The 23,370-nt window shown below is 36.3% G+C and overlaps 2 protein-coding genes across 4 annotated transcripts in view; one reads left to right on the top strand and one right to left on the bottom strand.

Annotated features, from left to right (window-relative positions):
* Positions 1-688: 688 nt before the first annotated feature.
* LOC140154435 (uncharacterized) lies at positions 689-4,853 on the top strand. The gene is made up of 2 exons (XM_072177000.1): positions 689-833; positions 4,185-4,853. Exons 1-2 carry the CDS (start codon positions 689-691, stop codon positions 4,814-4,816), a joined length of 777 nt encoding a protein of 258 aa, XP_072033101.1. The 3' UTR covers positions 4,817-4,853.
* A 4,716-nt stretch (positions 4,854-9,569) lies between these two features.
* The window catches only part of LOC140155184 (uncharacterized), a 256,145-nt gene continuing 242,344 nt past the window's right edge, over positions 9,570-23,370 (bottom strand). For 2 of the 3 annotated variants that reach the window (XM_072177919.1, XM_072177918.1), the window contains exons 11-16: positions 22,064-22,834; positions 20,051-20,212; positions 18,736-19,045; positions 16,588-16,643; positions 15,907-15,994; positions 9,570-14,947 (exon numbers count right to left, since the gene is read on the bottom strand). In XM_072177919.1, coding sequence (XP_072034020.1) covers positions 14,874-14,947; positions 15,907-15,994; positions 16,588-16,643; positions 18,736-19,045; positions 20,051-20,212; positions 22,064-22,834 — 1,461 coding nt within the window. In that variant the 3' untranslated portion in view covers positions 9,570-14,873. The remainder of the gene's footprint in view (positions 14,948-15,906; positions 15,995-16,587; positions 16,644-18,735; positions 19,046-20,050; positions 20,213-22,063; positions 22,835-23,370) is intronic. The other variant, XM_072177920.1, reaches the window with a different exon arrangement.

Raw genomic sequence — 23,370 nt, 5'->3', positions numbered from 1 at the left:
AGTATAGTACCCCCTTAAGCTTAAATGCAATATCCAGAGTATGCACAATCATGACAATGGGCAAGTGGACTACGGAGTAGTCTAACATATTTATGCAGTTGGCTAATGAAGGCATATGCAACTGCATTGCAACTGTGTAGTAAAGGCATTCACTTTGGTAGTTATTCCACAACAGAACACAAGAAATATTGCTGATATATTCAACAACTCTTCCTATACCTTTGTACAGGATCTAACTGTTGTTAATCTGTGATGAACCAACACTTTAACTGTAGTGTATATGCAAATGCGAGCGAGACTACGCGTTACGCGAGAGCGCGTAAAATTCGTCATGCCTGGAACCTTTGTGCGTATGCCAGCTTACAAGTTGAATTCAGAATTTATCAGGAAACGGCTAAACATTGCCGTTTTATTTTGTAGTTTTATTGCTGATATCAAAAGAGAAATCATCAAAGTTTTTGTAAGGCTGAGTGGCAATGATTAACTGACATTCCTCGTAAAATAATCGTGAATTATACGATTTTTAGCTTCTTTTGTTGTTGAAAGGATTCAATCATGTTTCATCGTTGTTCATCACCGATTAACAACTCGGCGTCGGCGCGGTTCGCGTAAACCACTCAGACAACGTTGATGCATCGTTGTTAATCGGTGATGAACAACGGTGAAACATGATTGAATCCCTAAATGCATGACCCAAGTCTGCCCCCAGTTCACAGGTTCACTATCCTATTCTTGTACACATTTTATTTTACAGACAAAGAAAATCATCAAACCACCGGAAGTCAGTGATGATGATGATGATGATGATGACATTACGGGGAGATCATCTCAAGGTAATAAGATTTACGTTATCAAATGTGGTGCAAGAATTTAATATATGTTGTCGTCGGCCTCATCACATACTGACGTATTTGCAAAATACACATTTCGAGAAAATCAAATTTGAAAATTTAGCGATTTTCATTTGCTGCCCACTCTTGATTAAAACATTATTGTTGATTAAAACCTGTTTAAAGCAATGTAATTCACTTAATATCACCCTCCGAGCATAACTTATTCTGCAAAAAATCAATATTAAATCAAACATGTCATGCAATTACATCATTATCAGGTGCGGATCCAGAGGGGGGACAGAGGGGGCGTGCGCCCCCCGTAAAAATAGCAAAAGTAGGAAAGATCCCCCCCAAGTTTATCTTCCCTTTTAAACCTCATCTTCAAATCCAAATCCTTGATTATTCTTCCCTAGATGCAATAGTTCAGTGGCATTCTCCGAACTCTGCAACAGAAGAATTTTAATTCCAAGGCTTTATAAATCAGGGGCATGCGAGTCACCACATATAAATGAGCTGAAAATGCAAAACCAGATAGCAAAAAGCTCAAAACACCTAGCAAAAAGCTGCAATTTGGGAAGATCCTATACTTTTATACAGAGCAAGTGTACTGGTACAAAAAAAGCTGAAAATTAAAACAAAAAAGCTGAACTCTCACACTCCTGTAAATAATAAATCACAGCTAGCTCTGAAAATAATAAAAAGCCTAGAGGTGTTTACCAGCCTCTCTTCCCTTTGAACCATTTGTCCTTAGATCAGATGCAATGGTTCAGTGTCCAGACTGTACCATCTACCCGGGGGGTCACTCCCATTGTGGACTGTACACCATCCGCGATAATGAAAACGCGTAAAAGGGGTAGTTTTTCGTGGGTAGACAAGATACACGAGTATCGTGTTTAGAGTGTAAAAAAACATGAAAAAATAGAAAAAAGGGTAGCAAAATTGCAATTGCTAATACGCTGAAATGAAATTTAGGGTATGAAATTTGATGCAAGGAATAAAATCCCTGTTTAGGGTATTGTTATAGCCAAGGGTTAAATCCTTGTTTAGGGTGTTTTTCAAAAGTTGATTATCGTGGATGGTGTACTGTACAGGCCACAATGGGGAGTGACTCCCGGGACCATCTAGGAAAGAATTTGATGTTTTTAGGGAAGACAGAATAGAACAACTCACAACACACCTATGTTCAGTCAGGGAAGGGAGGGAACAAGAAAATAAGGAAAAGTACATGTAGATAGCACCCGGGGGAGGCACTCGAATATGAAAGTGACATACCTGTGCCCACCAGCATATGAAACTAGGGGTCTATCGGTATGGACATTTTCAGAAAAAATGGGGTCATTCGGTTTTGGCAATATCAAAAATGGAGTGATTTTGTATGGGAGTGCCTAAAATTTCACATCATTGACAATCAAAAATAGCTTTTTATCCAATTTTACAGTACAACATAGACAAAACTCATTTATTTTGCTTAAAATGTGTGTGAAGAGCGCCCAAATTTCAATTTTGAGGACTTAATTTTTCAAGAAAGGGGGTCATTCAGTGTCGGCTACTGAAAAAAACAGGGTCATTGGGTGTAGGATTTGCCAAAAATAACGGGGTCTTTTCATGGGCTCATGACGTATGTCAATATATGGGAGTGCCCCCCCCCCCCAAGATAGCAACCAACCTAAAATTTTCCCTTTTTGGTCCATTTTGGGGGTTTTCAGTTGGGGAAGAATCTGGGGAAGGAACTGACCATCATAGCGCCACCTGTAAAAAATTAAGCATACTTATGAGACCATTTTTGGACCATAATGTACATAAGGATCAGTGATTACACTGACAAAATTTCATCAATATAGCTCTTTTCCTTCTGGGTGATATCAAAAACTTTTGGATACCCACTCGTACAGTGTCCGATTTACAAATTTTTTCCTACCTGCACTGGTGCATGTAGCCCAAAATTTCTACATGCACAGCAAAAAGTGTGCATGCACCAAAATTAAAGCAAACAAGCTTGTAATAATATTCCCGGCTCCACTGTCATTGTCATTTTTATGCCGATCACTCTAGTTCACCACATAAACTTGTATGGCTCAAAATTCGGATAGTATCAGTTTGTGAATGAGGACATCGTATTTAAGTTCCTTGTACTACCGATCACTCGCCGATTTCTTAGCCAAAACACTGGATGCTGTGGTTTCATCTGTTGTAGAACTAGTCGCCGACGAGGTGCACGATTTCCAGAATGATGCAAGTATTTTTTGAGCTATTACCTCTTTTGCTGGACATTATTATGATTATTTTCCGTACGTAAACAAATATTTCCCACGGCTTAAATTCAGGTTCTTTTTTTTCAATGAAATGAAAATGACAGCTTCTACATGTGCGAGGGTATCGGGAATTGGTGGATGACGTCACATTACGCTAGCCCCTCTAAGGGAAGTCATAGTCTCGGACCAGACTGTATGTGGCTATCTCGAATGTTCGTTAGGATCGACAAGTATCAGACCAACGCAAACTGGCTGTGTAGGAGACTAGGGAAGTCAATGAAAAAAAGTGACAGTTCTCACGTGATAGGGGTATCGGGAATTGTCCTTCTAATGAAGTCGGGATGTTGCGCTAAAAATAGATTGGGTTTTTCCAAATCGGACTGACTGCTTGTTTACTTTTGTATATTGCCTTGTCATATATCGCTAGCGCTAAAATCGTACATGCACACGTGCAGGCAGGTAGTGAAAAGCTGCATGCACAGAGGGAATGTTACATGCACTGGTGCAGGTATGCAGGTGGTAAATCGAACACTGCACTCGTAATTGGTGTCACCTTTTGCCACAAATGACTTCAGTTGGTCGGACGCCTGACCTAAGGCTATCAATATTAAACGTTTAAACATCTTGGAGGCATTTAAATGTTTAGGAAAATCACTAAACATTTGAACGTATTAACAAAATAAAATAAAAATTGGTCCAGTAAAAATATGGTCCACTGTTTTAAAATTTAACTTCAAATTGTTTTGAAAGGGTCCCGTCTTTGTTTTCAACCATTTTTGACTTGTTTTGGACCTCCAATAATTTGATTTTTGGCCAAAACAAAATAAAATATTGATAAAACAACATTTTATTTCAGAAGTGTTGTCCATTGAGCATGCTTTGGGCATTGTATGGCAGCTAATATTCTAATGACAACGGAATAAATCTACAGCGCTTTGATACATGTGAAAGACGCTGTACAAAATGTATAAATACCAAAATTTTATTTATTATTTATTTTTAACCAGATTTATGTAGGAACCTTATTGTAAACCATAAAACACATGAATTGCTCAAATGCATTATTGTTTAAACTTCTTTTCTTTCTACCGCTCCCCAGCTCAAATATCCACCAGTGATGAAATTGATGAGGAAGAGATGATACCCACATCTTATCAGGCACCTGCAGCTGATTCTGATGATGATGATGATTACCAAATCAACAATGATGTAGACAAAATACAAGATACACCCACCAAAGTGCCCTCATCAGACACAGAGGATCCACTTGACTCAGCAGTCACAGAATCAAAGACCCGATCAAAGAAGAGGAAAATGGTTCATAGCTGTACGATTTGCAACAAATCATTCACTTACAAAAGCAAACTCATACGACACAGTAGAGTGCATACAGGAGAAAGGCTATATCAGTGTAATATATGTGACAAGAAATTCATACAGGAGAGTTATCTAAATGTCCACAACAGAACTCACACAGGAGACAAACCATATAAATGTGGATATTGCAATGCATCGTTTGCACAAAATTCTATGCTTACGGTGCATTCAAGAATGCATACAGGAGAGACACCATATCAGTGCAGGGCATGTGGCAAAGAATTCAAACATGGGAGTAACTTTAAAAGACATACAAGAATGCATACAGGAGAAATACCGTATCAATGTAGAATATGTGGCGCCACATTCACATATTCAGGTAATCTACAAAGACATTTGAAAACCCTGCACTAGTCAATACACACTACAATGTAGTACAGTTATGAACCATTTTCCATAGTTGCCGATTCACGGTACGACTTAACCAGTTGAAGCTGCCGACTTAATGCATCTGCAAATGTATCACATATGGCATAATTTCAAAGAAATCTTTAAGCAAGTTGCTCTCAAGTTGTTCACTGTCCTGGTATTATTCACCAATCAAAGTCAGATTGGACACACTACCTTATAGCCAGGATTTACTTTATGGGGGATGTTGGGGGCTAAAACGTGGACCATTTGTGAATTTTGCCTTCAAAAGCAAGACTTGTTTCAATACATTTTAAAAATACCATTTAAAAATGGTATTTTTTGTGGTGCGTCGTACCCCCACATCCCCTGGCTATGGCTCTATGAACACTCCTGTTATATTGCATTTCATGTTAATATTGTAAATTGTGTAATATTGTAAATAAATGTGGGTTTTTTTTTGGGGGGGTGCATCATACCCCCTTATCCCCTGGCAATGGCTCTATGAACACTCCTGTTACATTGCATTTCTTATTAATATTGTATTATATACACAAAGAAAAACCACCAGCAATCAAATATAAATTAAGTGTGCATCCAGAGAAATATTTATTCATTCGTTCCATCTTTACATTCTTTCAAATTACAATATATTAAACAATTATATTATCAATGAGTTAAAAACATATTACAGAAGAAATCACTTTCTCTTCTTCACATCATAATGTATTCTGAATTATAAATTTGCTTTTTATTTTCATTCAAGCTACCTTACTTTTCTATCAGAGCTATATCTAAGAAGCATAAATATGCTATTAAAGACAAGTAGGGGGGCTTTTCACAGCCCAAAACATTCACATGTTGAAATGGTTTAATGTATGTTGGGTGTGGAGGTGTGCATATCATAAACATACCAATTGTTCAGCCTTATTGGAACTGTGGAGCTCCATGGTTGGAGATAGTTTCTAGTGTCTTATACTGGTTTCAAACTTCCTGCCGCTTGCTGCTGAGCGGCGTGACGCTTCATCATGCAGCTTGCATTTTTCTGCGTGGAGCGATACACTGCTGAGCGGCAGTGGCATGACTCTGAAAGCCACTCTTGCCGCTCAGCACCACTCCAATATCATATTTTGTTCTCATACGTTAGAGTGGCACCACTCCAAGTTGACTTGGAATTCAACTCCAAGCAGTGCTGCCGCCGCGGCAAAGCAGTGAAATGATCGATATCATCGGCTTGCCACTGGTCAGAGCTAGCATTTCTGGTGCAACTACGCAGTGATGTAAAATCATCTTCAGAGCAGCAAAGCATCAGGAAAGTATGAAACCAGCATTAGAGCCATAGAGTGGGGTATAACCCTGATAAGGGGTATATCGCCTCCCATTTTGTGATACGAACACCTCCACAGTATCAGTACTGAGTCGATTGTGTAATTGTGTTGGAGTGTATTTGTGAAAAACGCCATGAATAGATTGTATGTGTGTGAAACTCCATGATTGGAAACTCACACAAACTCCACACTTGGGTGGGGTGTCATACAAGAGGGGTGAATGTTTATCTTTGTAAATATAAAATTCAGGTAATTGATATTGTACTCGATATTGTGCAATATACATAAAATGTTGTAGTGTTGAAAAATTTGTTAGCAGAAATGATTCAATCAATACTGAGATGCATATATTTGCTAGCTTGTTAGGAATATTTGATAATTTGAAGCAACTATATTTATACTAAGGGATGCAAATATGCCCAAACACTTTTACCATCTGTTCCATTAAACACCCAGGGCGCTTTAAGTACGTCATTTTATATGGGCAGTTATTTTTTACACTGATTTCATAATTATTTATAAAATGTCCAAAATCTAATAATCCATTTTAATAGAGTGTGCCCTTACATTGGTGAATTCAAATGCAAAGGAGGGATTTCCTGATGTTCCTACATGTAAAGAGGGTTGTACTCCTGGCCTGTATTGTGTTATAAGTAAACTTAACCAAATGTTTTGGATGAGTTGCAAATCACATTTTGCAAATTGAAATCTCATGGGTGCAGGTGCTTATTGGGACATGGGCGCTTAATGGAATGAATATGGTACACAATACATTTAAGTCAAATTTGTTCTTATGAAGGAGTGGGAAATTTGTGCCAAAACCAAATTTGGAAAATTAAAGCAATATTTCATCACATGGTTAATGGAGATAATATTTCTAAATTTTCTTTTTCTAAAATCTCTTTATAAGTAACCAACTTTCCATCTAATCTACATAGTATGTGTGTAACAAATTGGCTTGAGGATTGGACATGTTTGCATCCCTTTAACACTATTTTACTGAATTATGCGTACTATTATTACAAGAATGTTATTAAGCTGTTACTATATATTCTAGTTATTGCATGACTAAGATTTAGATAACAATAATAATAGTATGTGAAAATAATAATAATATTGATAATAATTATATTAATACAAAAATCCCAAACAAGATTCCTTTTGCAAAGAGTGTACACGCACTGTCAGCATTATTCAGTGAAGTAGGAGGGGCTTAATATTGTTATAATCACGTGAACAGCCAATCAGCGGTACTGTGTTGTTATGAACTGGATACATTAAAGGAGTATTTTGTGATTCTAACATTCTCTTTTTATGCTATTCACTCGGTCGGACATCTGGACACATTGTCCCCTTTGCACAAGCTCACACAAAGGAACCAGCTCAAAGAAGGAGAATTGCACACACTGGTTTTACAAGGCTTTGTGACGTCAGTCCGATTAAGAGAATACTTCAGTAGATATCCACAAAAAAAAGCTTATTCCCACAATTTCAGATAATTCTGATATTAGGTTTGTGAGTTATGTATGGGTGTAATACATAGGCCACTGTGTTGTAATTTTGTTCTGTTAACAGAACATAAATACAAATTTGATGATATTTTTGCTAGCGAACAAGTCTGTAATAAAGTTTTGCACACAAACATTATATAGCTAGCAGTTTCCAATGGTATAAAAATCTCAACCTTTTTTAGAAAAGTGTGGGAGATGAAGCTGTGGATCACAAAATGCTTCTTTAAAGTATGGTCATTTTGTAAAAGGAATCCTGCTCTTTGATTTTTAATAATAATTATAATAATAATAATCACTTTTGAAATATCATACATGTCAGTTGATGAACGGCGGACATACTTCACAAACACTAACAATAACAATATCACATGATTTAGTCTGCCTCTGTGTGAACTGACCATTGGCTATTCCAGCTGAAATCCATACACCCCCTATGGAAGACGTAATCTTTATCTTTTACAGAGGGGGTGTGAATTTCAAATGGGATTACCTCAATAGGTGACTCCATTTGAAATCGACAACCCTTGTGTTGGAGATTAAAGTTGTCTTCTAATTTTATAGGGGGTGTATGGATTTCAACAGGAATAGCCCTAACAGGGCCTAGATTTCAATGAGAATCACCAAATCGATTCTCGTAATGATTCTCATAAGATTCGGTTGAGAGAATCAACTTCTCTCATTGTATCATACAGTAAGTGCAGTGACTGATGGATTTTGATTCTCGCAAACCACAACGGAATCTAGGCCCTTGTCATCAATATTATATGTTCTCATATTGTACAACATACAATGATTTGCGTACATTTGAAATTGACACTTGTTTTATCGTATTTCATTTCAAATAATAAAAAAGTATATCAATATTATAGAATTACAATACATTATTTATACAACTCTGGAATAATTGATTTATAATATATTTGATATTGCACCAGAATATGCCCTATTGTTATGGTTTATATGCCTTGTGTAAATGCATCACATCCATAATTACTAAAATTCTATTTGAAAAAAAAAATATTTAAAAGTTTGAGTGGAATTATCATAAAATTCACTTCAATAATATGAAAGACTCACTTGGAGAAGAGAAATATTTTGTGGGTAATCATATGACATTTTTACAAGTATTATTTTCAGTGTGATATAAGGCCAAAAAAAAAAAGGTTTGTCTCACGAACCCGCGCGCATAAGTATGTGAAAGCGATACAGCTGCGTTTGTTCACGCTGACCGCCTTTTTAAAGGTTTTTTTTTTTTTTCCCCGATTTTTCAGGTTCCCGATAGTTCGACCAACGTAGTAAAAATGAATTCCTCAATGTCAGAAAACCATCGAAAATGTCAGACAGCGCGTATGCCATAATGTTGCAGATAGCCCGTAACCCACACCGTAGCCTCAGTCTCGCTAGTTTCACGCCATCCTTGCAACGGCACGGAGCGTAAAGCTCGACGAAGCAAAGTGGATGCAATATAAAAGGACTTAGCCTACGGAGAACTCTGCGATCGAGTGAAGCCATGTTGTTTTCATAAATTTTGTATTTTTGTAGCTGTTTTTTAACGAATTTTTACCGCTTATTTCAACATGATTGTTCGTGATTCAGTATAGTTAAAACAGGGGGACTGTGCTGAGGAATTGGGCACTGCATCGGTGCGCCGATTCGGTTACTCTGAATGCACTAAAAAATGAGTTGGTGTCGGGCTGAAGCTGTAACCCGTATTTTCCGCAATTGAGCCGTTTTACCTACAATGTCGACCGCTCTGATGAAAGCTGGTATGAGCCAGACAGGCTAAAAAAAAAAAAAAAAAAAAAAGCGATTAGCATAGCTTCTAAACCAAAAAAAAAAAAAAAAAAAGCATAGCACTTAGCTTTTTTGGCAAATGTTCGTGAGACAAACCTTTTTTTTTTTTTGGCCTAATCACATCGTGAAAAATATGTTGAAAACTTAATGGGTGGGCACTTCTTGGGCATAATTTTATTGGAATATGAATAATAAATTGGACCATATTCTCATTGTGAATTGTTTTATTTCAAACTCTACTGTTAATTTAAAATGCCGTCAAAGAAAAATGTTTTTACATCTCAGAACCTAACATTTTTTATCATTAAAAATGTCTAAATGTTATTTTTATTCCATTCCAACCTATTTTAGCTTGACAACAGTGAAGAATGGGCTCGAGCGACCCATTCAAATCCACAACAACCGGTTCCCAACATTGTGGACCTTATTTTGATAATTTGGCAAACTTGAGCTGATTTAGATCATATCAAGTTTTCAAATAATAAATTTTGTGTCTAAATTGGATAGTGGGATTTATTTGTTTCTTTAGCCACCATTTAAATTTTGCAAAAGTAAGTTTCAACTTATATATTTTTGGCAATATACAATTTTTATGTAAATTAGTTTCATTCTACATGGGTTTAGATCATGGAACATGTTACTAAGTGCACCAATTAACACAGCTCTGAAATTGTCCACTTTTTGCAGTTACATTTGAATAATTATACAGTAAATAGAAAATATCAAAATAGTGCATTATACATATCATAAAGTATCATAATAATTACATACACACCTTTGGTAATTACATAGAATAATATGTACGATACGCAATGATGACTACGATCCTACACAGAGCCCAGCAGGGTGCCCCTCCCCCAAAAAGGAAGTGGACCCAAAACATTCTACAAATTTCAGATCCAGGGGATAATGAATGCATAATAGATCTTGATTTTTAAACAAAATAACATGAAAAATCAACTATTGCCAAAGTAAAGACAAGGCACAAGCTTTGAATGTGTACCACGGCAAACACCCTCTGAATCCAGAGTGTTTAAAATCTATCTCACTGTAGTAACCCCATAAGCATAATGTTCTTGTTTATAGTGAAATTAACCGATGCTCAGGGGATGATTATCAGGGGGAAGCAGTTATCGGGAGGTGGTAACTTGTAGGACACTCATGAAATGCACCTTAAGCAAGAATTGTCCTCAATTAAAAAAACCCTAAACAAGTATTTTTATGTTGTTTAGTATGGTTCTAAAATGCTGCTCAAAGATACTGTGATCACACATTTTAAGTGGGTAATTCACTGCTCATACAGTTTACCAATTCAAGACTCTGTTGAAAAAGTTTGTAATCATAACTAGTTTGCATGATATATTTCGTGACATTTTTGGTTTTGGCCTATATACTATAAATTGTGTGACATCAGTTTCTCTGCGATGACAAATTCTACAATCGTTTGCAGAGAAGAACAACCATGTTTATCTCATTCCGTGTACAGGGCGTAAACACAGAAGTGGGGTCCCCATTGGCTAATTCAATTGTCGCGCAAACATGACAACAGACCGGTAATATGATTGGCTGATTACGCTTTCAGCGCTCATGAAGGGTGGGTTGCAAAGGGCCTTGCCTAAGTTGTTTATCAGCAGGGCATGCATGTCAATCAGAGAAAGAGAGGTGTTCTTCTCTAAAAGCTTGTGTATATATGAGAGGACTAAATTATGTTTATTTCCTATGCCAACAATGTAACTAGATCATTCATCACAGAATGACAAGAATGTCACAGTGATATGACTGTCTAATTTACATTTCACGGTGTTGTCTTCATACTGTAAGATAATATGAGGACATTCATTGTTTCTTGTAAAATGATGTAAATGTTTACCTTTTAATGAGCTGTACATTATTATCAAAGTGAGGTGGAGGCCTACTGATCAGCTCATAGTAACAAGTGGGACTCATAACATCATGGATTGATATAGATTGGTGTACACACAGATGGGTGCAGTACCTACGCTTTTCTATTGCATGACTGACGCACACTTTTGTGAATGAACTGAATAATTCTTGCCCATTATGAGCTGATCATAGTATAGGAAATTTATATAAGCTTTTATAAATTTAAAATAGACTTGGTGGTTTATTAAGCTTTTATAAGTATTTTATAAGCTTATAATTATTCTGATAGAAATGTTAAACTGAACTACACTTGGACTTTACTCATGATTCTTTCTGGTTACCTGGTTGACTATTAAAAAGTATTTTAATTTGCATCAATTCTTTATGAGAGAGTTTTGTAAATATAAAAAGTCTACCAAAGAATTCTACAATTAGAAAATGCAAAGCAACATTTTGCATATTGGTCAAGAATATACTGATCTAAGAGTTAGCCACATAGAATGCAAGATGTCATTGCAGAATGGCAAAGACAAGCAATGCCACAGCAACAAGACAATTATGCATCGGCACATGCATACCAAAAGCTAGTCTCACATCTTTCACAAGCATTTTAACATTAACATGATTAATGAGGATTGTCAAAATGACCTTTTATATTATCAATGACCGTGGTGTATGACAGACTCATTTACCTCACAAAACTCTTTCCTAACTCCTAATAATAACCTTTCAGTCACACTTGCAATTGAAACTGACATAAAATGTAACACTTTTGGTACAGTCACCATTGGTCTCCACATCCAGTGGGTTTCTTTCTGGCTAAAACTGAAGCTAAATGAAATTGTTCTGTTACGGTCCAGTCCAGTGTAGGAGTCAAGCATTTTACAGAAATGTCTTCAAATAATCACTTGATCAGAATTCAATCTTGTTAGACAACGGTGTAAAAATACTTGAATTGGCATGACTATACTCGGTTTCAGAGAAGAACGGCAGTCCCTTGCTCAGATTGACATGAGCGCCCTGTTAATGAGTAACATACACGGAACTTTGTTTGCGCCGCCCAACGTTTTGACGCGTAATTGGGCAATCAGATTACCGCTACTGTTGCTATGATTGTCAGATGATTGAATTAGCCAATCAGAACCTCACGTCCGTGTTTACGCCGTGCACGCTCTCAAAATGAAAACAAGTGCTTTTCTTCTTTGATAGAAACTGTAGTTCGTACATGTAGTTGTGCTGCATGATGGTACTACCAACATACTGAAGGAGGAATATGATGTACAACAGGATACAGATCTTCAAGGACGATGCATTTTAAAATACACCCAAGTAAATTTTTACATCAAGTGGCTTCATTGGGTAGACATGGTCTACATGTATCTTGGTAGCTCTTGGTATACAAGCAACATATAATAGACAGAAACACATATGTCATTACAAAACGGCAGGAGATATGCCACAGTAACAAGACTATACTGAGTAACTGTCTTCCTTCCTTTGAGCAGCCATCTTGAAATTTTGATCAATACACCTGGTGCTCCTAGCAGAAATATTAGATTTCATTTATTCTGTTGTTACATAAAGTCTTTCTGAGAAAAGTATTTTTGCCACAAATGCACAATGAAACCACTTGACTCAAATATTTACCTGGTGTATTTTAAAATGCACCATCCTTGAAGATCTGTATCCTGATGTACCTCATATTCCTCCTTCAGTATGATGCTAGTTAATTTGTGTAGTGACATCATGCAGGACAGCTGCATGTACAAACAATATATTTCAAGTCATACCACTTCAACTATTTTATACCTTTATCTAACAACTGATTACGATGAGAAGTAATTATTTTGATGAAGTCAGTTCTAGCTACACCTGGCAAAAGCTTGACAACTTTTAAACTTTGAATTAAGCTTTATGAATTGCACTCTATAATTTACCTGTTGCTATGTAATTTTCAAAATGTGACATCAATTGTGATACCACATTTTAAACAATAAGCATTCTATTGCACCTCATACTCCCACTTTGAAATGACATTGCACATTGATCACAAAAGTAAAGTTCAATTAGGTGACAAGTTTGTTACTACATGGGTGACACCCCTCCCTTTAATGAATAGTCCTTCCCTCTGAACAGGTACATTCAGATTTTAAGTTAGTCTGAAGCCAACAATCATTGCTTGCATGATCGATAGACTTGAGCTTGGTACATAACAGTTATTACATTAATACATAAAGACATAATCATGATACATTTATTATACATATTGTAATGTTTTTGAAATGTAGTCTAATGAAAATGATGAAAGCGTATGGATTCTGAAAGACAGGAACTGACTCCCATTATGCGTGGAAACTTAGGCTATTACATCTTGTTGTAAAATATACATGTAAAATTGACTATAATGATGATGCTACCATGTTAATGTTGCTTTCTACTCAAATTTTGAACATAAAAATGACTGGATATGACCAGTACAGATGCATGATAATTACAATGAATAATGTCATATGTGGCCCCAATATTTTAAAATAATTATATAAGATCATAAAATAAAAAGGGTTTAATATATATCATCACTACCAGTATTGTAGTTCACCTTAAAAATAGTTACAGACCAATATCATATAATTTTATAAAGTGTTTATAAGCATACAAGGTGTAAATGTGAAAAATAAGAAAGACATTGTACATAATAATATTATAATACTTGAAAAGTTTTGCAAACAAAGTTCATGATGACATTTTACAATCATACAACACATTTTATTAACAACATAACAAGGCAATATACTCCAGTACAATATCAGAAGAGCTCAGATGCAAAATGCGATATATGACAAAAGCTGCCCTGTGTTATATTGTATTTACTTCTATTAATGCCCCTCCCTAATTAGTGATAACAGAAGTTGGAATGTGATCTGCTCCCATGTAATGAGCGTAAAGTCGCAAATTGGGAATTTTGAGACATTCCAATTGTTGAGTTGATGTTTTTTGCTTGAAGACACCTGTATTGGCAGCAGGCCTATAACCAGGATTTATTTTGGGGGCTGATTTTGAAAAAGTGAATTTTTTTCAAAATTTGGACCTTTTTGGACTGGGGCGGATTTTGAAAAAGTGGACTTTTTGCCCAAAATGTTGACCTTTTTTAACCAAAAAGGCATAAAAACCTCAATTTTTTCATGGACTTTTTTGGGCATTTTGGGATTGGGGGCATCTGCTCCCCACCTCCCCCTGGTTACGGGCCTGATTGGCAGTGGTATGTCCTTTTTGAATGGGGACAGAATTAAAATACAGAGCATAGCATATTATGTTCCCATTCACAAGGACATACCACTGACTATACAGGTGTCTTCAAACAAAGAACAGCGACTCACACTAATGGAAGGTCTCAAAACCACCAACTTACGACTTACGCTCATTTCGTGGGAGCAGGTCACATATAACAATATTAATATGAAAAAGACACAAGGCAGCTTTTGGATGTACAACATTTTGCATCTGAACCCTTCATTTGGGCTTCTATTCATCATCTTGTCAGGCTCTTCATGATACCACTTTGGTTTGTGCCTGGACCTTCTGTGCTTTCTGCATATCTGTTGAGGTTGAGGCTGTCTTGGCTGAAACAAGTAAAGAGAAAAGAGCTAGAGGTCACAAAATACATTTTGAGAATTGCAATGAGTGAATAATTCATTAATATTTGTCTAAATCTATCGAAGTGTACAACATAGATCATTTACACTTTGAAAAACAAGTATATCTAATTTATAAGAGATTCATACTAGTGTTACAAGTACAAAGATCTGTTTTGTAGGCAATTTATGTACTTAATTAGGTGTCATGAATTGTGATGTGATCAAGCTAAATGAGTCGGATGTCAATCAAAATCAAAATTCAGTTTTCAATTTCATTACATCTTCTTCTTAGCGTGTCCAAGCGCAGGGTCAAATGCGCCCGAGCCATTTTGCTGAAAACCTCAGGCCTCACCATACTTAGATATGGTCATTTTAGCATTGCTCAGAACAATAAAATACAAATGAAGTTGAATACCATATATTATTGGATGTATCTGAAAATTAATATTCCTGACATCCGACTCGTTTTTGCTTGATCAAAATTGTGTCACAATAAGTGAACCATTTTAACGCTCTAATTTATAAATAAGCTCAATACAAAATTTTAATTATAAATTTTAAAATTGTAATTTTTGACACATTGAGAGGTCTGTCACCCACCTTTGCACAGTATTTTTGTGGAACCTGAGAGCACATTAGACAAGCCAGTTTATTGCATTCTGAATACGAGGAATGTCCTGATGGTATCAAATAATTTTGAATTTTTGAAATTTGCGATACAATACTAATTTAATGGCAAATTATTATAAATTGAAGTTTTTGACATTTAACAGTCCTGGAAGTAAACTTTATGAATCTAATGATAGGTACTTCATGTACATGTCAATATCTAACATGGCAGATTCGCTATAGCATTATGCACCTTTAAGCCCAGACTATTTGAGACATTCAGTCTCATCTACTCAGTTCTTGGGATATAAGATTTCAAGATTTCAGGTACTTACTAGGGCTTCTAGGTTCCAATTCAGTCGATGACCCTGACTCACTAATGTGCATCTCATACAAGGCAACTCGATTTCGCACTGATCTGAACTGCAAGGAAAAACACACAATAATGTTTAGTAAAGCTATTATCTGTTCACCAGCATATTAATGTAGTGTGCAGTGAATGGGAATACTTTTTCACTAATATGAACTAAAAAAAGAGACCAAAACCTACTTAGCAGCACATATTTCAATCATTAGATAAAAATTGCTATTGCCATGGACAAATGAGTACAGCTGATCACATGGAAATCCATAACACGCAACAAGGTTTCAAAGGGTATGTTGTTCGATTAGAAAAGTTAAAGGTTGTCAAGCTTTCGTCATGTGTGGCTCTGACTTCATCAGGACAAATGCTTGATTTTATTCAATCCGACAGTCTACTTGTTGAAACCTTGCTATTTGTCATTTGAACAAATTTTCTATAATCTGTATGCCTGCCTCAAGGCAGTAATTTAGATATTGTTTTTTGTTCTATTTCTAAAAGTAATGATGGTATGTATAATTCATAAACATAATGTATTTTTTAGCAAGATTAGCATAACAGATTCCTGCAAAAATTACCAGTTTTTGACAAAATCACAAAATTTTATTTTACTTTACTAAGTCATGCAGACTAAAGACTATAATTTTTCTCTTACCCTCTTTTTATCTGCATCCATATCAAATTCTTCAGAATCTTGGTCAACTTTTTCACCTAAATTTTAAATACAAAGTAAAAAATTATTATAAACAGGTAACCATTTCCCAGCAATACTGTATGACAAAACCATCTTACACAATAGCATTCATAATAGCCCTGTGCAGTTTGTGATATATTTTTAGTAACCCAAATACAAGGAATTTCAGGAGCTAAAGAAGAATTCTATAAGTGCATAAAGACTGGATTTCACAAGAAGCTCCTTTAACATAATCAATGCTGATATGGTGGTGCTGAAAACATACAAGCCTACCTTGTTTTTCCAAATAAGTGACACCATACGAGCTATCCCAAAATTACCATTAGGCCAAGAAAAGAGTTTGTCTCTCAAACTTGTGTGCGTAGCTAAATGAAATCAGTTTTACCGTGTAGGTCTATGCAACCAGTCCATTTGGGGTCTTTTTTTAGCAGTCAAGAAAAAAAAATTATGACGAAAAAAAGGGGGCAACAAACACAATACAAATCATGTGTTTCGCATGGGTTTTTTGACTAAAAAAAATATGAAAAGTAGCAAATACATTTTTTGCCAAAAGTTTGAAAGACAAACCTTTTATTTTTCTTGGCTGTACATACCACAACTTTTGAAAGACATTGCACTGTTCATATAATTGCAAAAATCTATGTCTTTTTTGTGGTGTATGCCATTACATCATGCAAGCAAAAGAGATAACATGCATAACATTTGGGCTATAATAAGATTTCATTTCTTCCCTATACTGTGATATAGTTCTTCACAGAAACATTCACAAGGCATGTTTTTGAAAATATTTGAGAACAAAATTTAGATTTGAGTTTTGATACACATTTTATTTTTAGGCACACTTTTATTGAGCAGTAGGGTTAATTTATTACTTTGTGATAAATATAACAAGTGACTATTCAGAAATAGGTTCTCATTGATATCACAAAGGGCATCCAACAATTAGCAACTCATATCTTCACATGCCCCACTACATTGCTTGTAATAACCATGATATAGCCAGAAATAAAGAAACAAGTTCACATCCGAGGATCCTGTCAATCAGATATGAACTATAGTGTTTTTTATTTGCAACTTTGAAGCCAGTGAAATGATGAAAGAATAAAAATGGTATCAAAATTGATGTTTGTTAATGACTGCTCTTCCAAAGTCATTTTGGAGTGGTGCAGTGAGACAACTTGACAATTTTGCCTCAATTGCCAAAATGGCTAGGCATTCACCCATTGCACGGTTCCGCCATATGCGAGGAGAGCCTCGATCTGGCAGCATGCATGAATGGGAATTGAACCCTTGATTGAACCAGTCATATAACATTGCGTAAAGTTACGTAATACTTCCTTTCATGTCTATTGCCAGTTCGAGGCTCTCCTCGCATATGGCGGAACCGTGCAATAGGCGAATAGCACTGGGTACCAATAGTTTTGATACAGGTTGTACAGTAAGGAATATTCATATTTATTACAGGAAAGTATCAAAAGATAAGAAAGCCCTTGCAAGAAAGATAAATCTGTGTACAACTTACAAGCCGCCAAAATCAACTTGATAAGCCAATGTTTTAGATTATTGAAAATAATAAAAGCAGCTTAATGTTGTGATAAATCTTATTCATACATTCCTAGATAGTGAGAACCAATCAGAGCAAATGTTAGTAAATTACTAGCCGAGCATAAATATTGTATCATTGCACAGGTTCGCACGTCGTGTAGTACTCATAATTCATTTTTCATGCAGATATATGCATTTATATTTGCTTGCATTTTCCAACATTTTTAGTGACAAGTTTGACAGGAATTTTTTCTCGTTTATGAAAATGGTACAAAATGCTCGAGAAATGGTATAAAATAATGCACTTGTTCTGAGATGTACAGCTCAGTACGCATGCATTATTTTGTACAATTTCACTCCCTACAAGTGATACGTATTTATGATTATTAGATTTAGTAGACAGTTGTGAAATGAGGATGAATTAGAGTTTTTATATGTGTCAGTCAAATACACCATCCTGAAACCCATCAAGATCTTGCTCATGCAAATCATCAAAGAAGTGCATCAAAATGCAAGAAGAATATTTTCTTTAGAGCGCCATAATGGCGTTGACCTCATGGTCACCTGTGGTATGTCGTACGATCATATCATCAAATGGTGCCATTTGAACAGCGCCACCGTCTGGCGACTCTTCGGTCTCATTTTCGTCCTCATCCATAGCTGCCTCAAGGCAATTGCGTGAGATTTCTATTTGGACCACACCGAGACGAAAAGGGGTAGTACTACCTGAGGGGTCCATGTTTAGGGTTGCTAAGGAAACACCATGGTGATGAGGAGGGATGGAACCTTTGGCTGGACAGTCGATAACTTGCGTTGACGAGTAGGTTGGTCTGGATTTCCTTAAAACGGCAATTTGCTCCTCCACGGTCATCACCTGATGAAAACAATACAGAATATATCATGAGTACAATATGTCAATTTTGTAATTGAATCTGATTATTATCACATTACAAAATACAAAAGGAAAGAAACAGAAACTCAAAAGATCTTTATAAGCCATCAAATGTCTTTTACACAAGAAAAAATTGAAATGTAAAATCACAACCAACATGCAAAATATCAATAAATGACAAAACATTTTTAGACTTTGAATCTGAATGAAAGATTAAAGTGAATTAAAACATGGAAATTATTTGAAATTTTGAAAGTGTACAATCATAATGCAAATAGATGATTTTAAATGTTATGTCCCACATGCGTAAGTTATGTGGTACCGTATCATAATTATGTGGTACCATATAGATCAGTTTCAGATGATAAGTGACTTAATTAAGATGATTTGATGTTTTACAACAAATGCATCATGATTCAAAAGTGAAAAATCACACAAAATTAATTAGTGTAGAAAACGCACATGCATAAGTTTTGTGTTTGTTTTTTGTTGTCATGAACCATGCCAAGGAATCATAGAACTGTAACATAATGCTTCAGCATAATTATTCATGTTATTTGTATTATTGTGTCTTATGTGGGGTGTCTGTGTGGGGTGTGCTGTGTGCATGGTGGGAAGTTCATGTGGGGTGGATGTGTGTATGTGGTGTTAGAGAAATGTACAATTGCCATACTTATAAATAAAAAATTATACAAAAAAAAATTAATATTCAAGACATTTTGTATGAAAAGGCAGCTGGGAAAGGCAGTTCACTTTCAAAGATCTTAATCGGAAAGATTGCACTCGCGGATTTGGTCGTCCACTCTTAATAGCTGACATGAAGAGAAATCTATGAATCTTTCACTACATTTACTGATCCTGAAAGTCATTCTGCCTTACACATATTCACACACAATTTGCACACATAATCAGTCTACTCGAAACAAAATAATTTACTAATACTATCACTGTTCCAACAACATCAAACTGTTCACTTAAATCAGCTACCTGGCTTTCACTCTGTGCCACCTGTGCCATTGTCAGCGCAAGAGAATCTTCTAGATCTGAGATCATGTCTTCTGGAGAGCTGCGGTCTATTCTGTCAACCTGCCTCTCAAGCTGTTGAAGTCTTTCTTCCAGTGTAAATACTTTGCTGGCTGATAGGTACACCTGATTTGAATCCACCAATCAGGAAGAGGCAAATGAAAAGAATATCCAATCAAATAAGATATAATTCATTTCAATGTGAGTTGATAAAATCTGGTTAGATTGAATATCAATGAAGGAGGGGTTGACAAGGGGTGAGAGGTCACAATCCGGGTCTGGTCATATCATTCTACAAATTCTATCAGATGCACATGCTCATGGAAAACTTTGCGCAAAAAAAGTTATAATAATCAATTTCACAATGTCTTTTTTCATGAAATTAAAGAAAAGGTTTTTTGTAGTTTAGTTGACAAAATCTGGAAATGCTGAAATGAAGAAGTGCATTTGTTTAAATCAAAAAAATTATGATTTTGTGAGAAAAGGGATGTTTTTATGGACAAAAAATGTGAACAAAGGTGTTTTATATTCCTTTCCATGAGCTTGTGTGTCTGATAGTTTGCAGAATGGCAGGACCCAGGTCATAATAAAGTACAGTGGGGTTGACACAAATGTTACACACTTACAAAGAAAGAATACCAAACACAAAATAACACAAAGGGTCAGAAAATCAAAATCAATTTATTCACAAAAATCACATTTATGAAAATAAATCATCTTTACCATTTGCCACCCTGATGGTAGTGACGTCAGTGCACATTTCATTTCACCAAAGCACTGGTGCACACACGAAAAGCCGCATAGATGCATACGCGAAAAAGCTACTTCAGCGTGTTGACGTCACTGCCACATCAGAGTGAAAAATGGTATAGTGAAACAACATCACTGTGCATTCTGCATACAGAAAAATTACTGTTTGCATAAAGTTAATCATTCATTCACTCCAGGCCTTTATTAAGCTTAAGGGGGTACTACACCCATAGCCAATTTCGTGGCTATTTTTGCATATTTCTCAAAAATTATAGCACATTGGTGACAGGTAAGATATGTATATTATAGGGGCAATGACTAGAACTACTGTACTGAAAATTCAGCAACTCAAAGTAAGTAGTTATTGATTTATTGATCAAATATTGGTTTTCCCTCATTTTTGACTGTAACTCCACAACCGTTGTCTGTGCTGAAATAAAATTTCCAGTGCAGTAGTTGTAGTCCTTGCCCCTATAATATACATATCTTACTTGTCCTCACTGAGCTATAATTTTTGAGAAAAATGCAAAAATAGGCACAAAATTGGGCAGGGGTGTAGTACCCCCTTAAGAAATAGTAAAAAGGTGTTTCTAAATTAAGGCTAAATTAAAGATTTCATTGTTTTAAAGATAAAACTGCAATGCTGCCCTCTTGCAGATAAAATGCATTTTTGGTTTATAAAGAACTGATCAATCATTATGAAGAATCCACAAATATATAATATGAGAGTTTGAACTTTGTGTTTTTCTTCATATTATAATCTAAATAAAAGCAAGATCACTAGGTCTTGTTCACAAGCGCAAGCAGATTTATGTCCAGAATTCACACACAACGTTTTGCATAGGACAGTCTCCATCCCACAGACTACTACAGACTATCCATATACTATCCATCAACATTACTGTGGTCTGTTTGCTGTGAATTCTCGTATATTCACGAGGGCCGATCGTTTGATCATGCATTTTTAACAATGCCAGAGTTGCATGCCTTCACATACATGATAGAGCGTGTGTGTCTTCGCATTCACACGAAAAACGTAAAAAATATGTGGTATGTACATAGCAGTTTCACCTGTCGTACTTCATGGAACGATTGCCCCTTATTAATGAGTGATGCTGAGACTTTGGCTGTTTGTGGTTAGTCTGTAGTAGTGTGTGATATGCCCTACCCCACCATCATTCTCCTGACATGTTTGATATCTCAAAAACTTTCCCTACTCTCACTGACCTTCTCTTCCAAGTCTGCAATATCTTCATAGAGTGCAGCTTGTACAGCATCCTCCTGCCCCACAGGTGAAGACCTAGGACTATCTGTCACTGTTGCTTCCACTGCTTCATCTTCCTGAGAAGATCCTGTAGGTAGGCATCTCACGTTAGGAACAGGTGGTCTTGAGCTTGCTGTAGGTGTCCCATACAAAGGTACGCTGTTGCCATTCTGGATATCTGCATCGTGAAGCAAAGTCGCCATAAGTGGGGAAGACTCCCCATCTGATGCCTCAATGTGGAGTATAGCACAACCAGTGCTACTGCCATATGGGCTATATGAAGACTGTCTTGTAGATGATCTCTGGGCTTCTGGAGATGGACAATGTGCACCTTGTGAGGATGGAGAGATGGCGCAACCATCACCAGTTGGTTCTCGTTGTCCTGTGCCATCTATGTCCAGATGCATGCCTTCTGTGCTTGGTCTTATTGACATCACCATCTGTCTTTGCTCATTCACCTTCTCTATGGCAACCAATTCATCATTGTCTTCTTCATCACTGACTTTGCAATCTTGTACAATAACCTCCGATGATGTTTTTCTTGCATCATCATCATCATTATCACTATGGCAACTTTCTTCATTCTCATCCTTCTCCTCGGCATCATCCCCATCGGAATCAAATGTTATGGAAGCACTCATCTGGGCATGTTCTGATTCGATAAGGTTCTCTGTGTTGCTTAGAACTTTGAGAGCAGTTGCAGTGATCAGTCTCACAGCGGTTGCTGAATTTTCCTGAAATATGGATAAAAAACAAAGTATTATTCTTGAGTCACAACAACATTTTTTTCCATAATGTTTTTGCTATCGCTCAGGGCAATTGCACGTGCTACCAACTTGATTAAAAAGAAAAACTGGGTATGTGTGCTGAGGCTTGTGGATCAATGTCTAGGCATTGTACCTGTGCGTACACACTTAAAACTACGGGGTCAAAAAATGACCCAAACGGGGTCATTTTTGATCCCAGCATAGTTATCAACTAAACACCATACCACTAACGGGGTCATTTTGACCCCATTGGTCGGGGTCATTGCAATGACTACGTATTTGGGTCAAATAGTAACCCCATTGGGGTCAAAATATTACCACATTTCGGGGTCAAATGAAATGACCCCTTCAAAAGGGTTGCCTTATTGGGTTACTTAATGACCTCATTTCGGGGTCAAATGAAATGACCCATTTGAAAGGGTTGTTTTATAGGGTTACTCAATAACCACATTTAGGGGTTGTTTGGATTTTTTAGTAGGCCTATGGTCATGCTGGTCCCACCA

The sequence above is a fragment of the Amphiura filiformis genome, chromosome 6 (assembly GCF_039555335.1).
Source record: "Amphiura filiformis chromosome 6, Afil_fr2py, whole genome shotgun sequence".
NCBI classification, from domain to species: domain Eukaryota; kingdom Metazoa; phylum Echinodermata; class Ophiuroidea; order Amphilepidida; family Amphiuridae; genus Amphiura; species Amphiura filiformis.
This window is presented reverse-complemented; position numbering and strand designations above follow the sequence as displayed.

Excerpts from the sequence above, each read along its gene's own strand:
- LOC140154435 (XM_072177000.1), top strand. The coding sequence starts at position 689 with ATGACCCAAGTCTGCCCCCAGTTCACAGGTTCACTATCCTATTCTTGT. Across the intron at positions 834-4,184 it reads TACGGGGAGATCATCTCAAG|CTCAAATATCCACCAGTGAT; the intron begins GTAATAAGATTT and ends ACCGCTCCCCAG.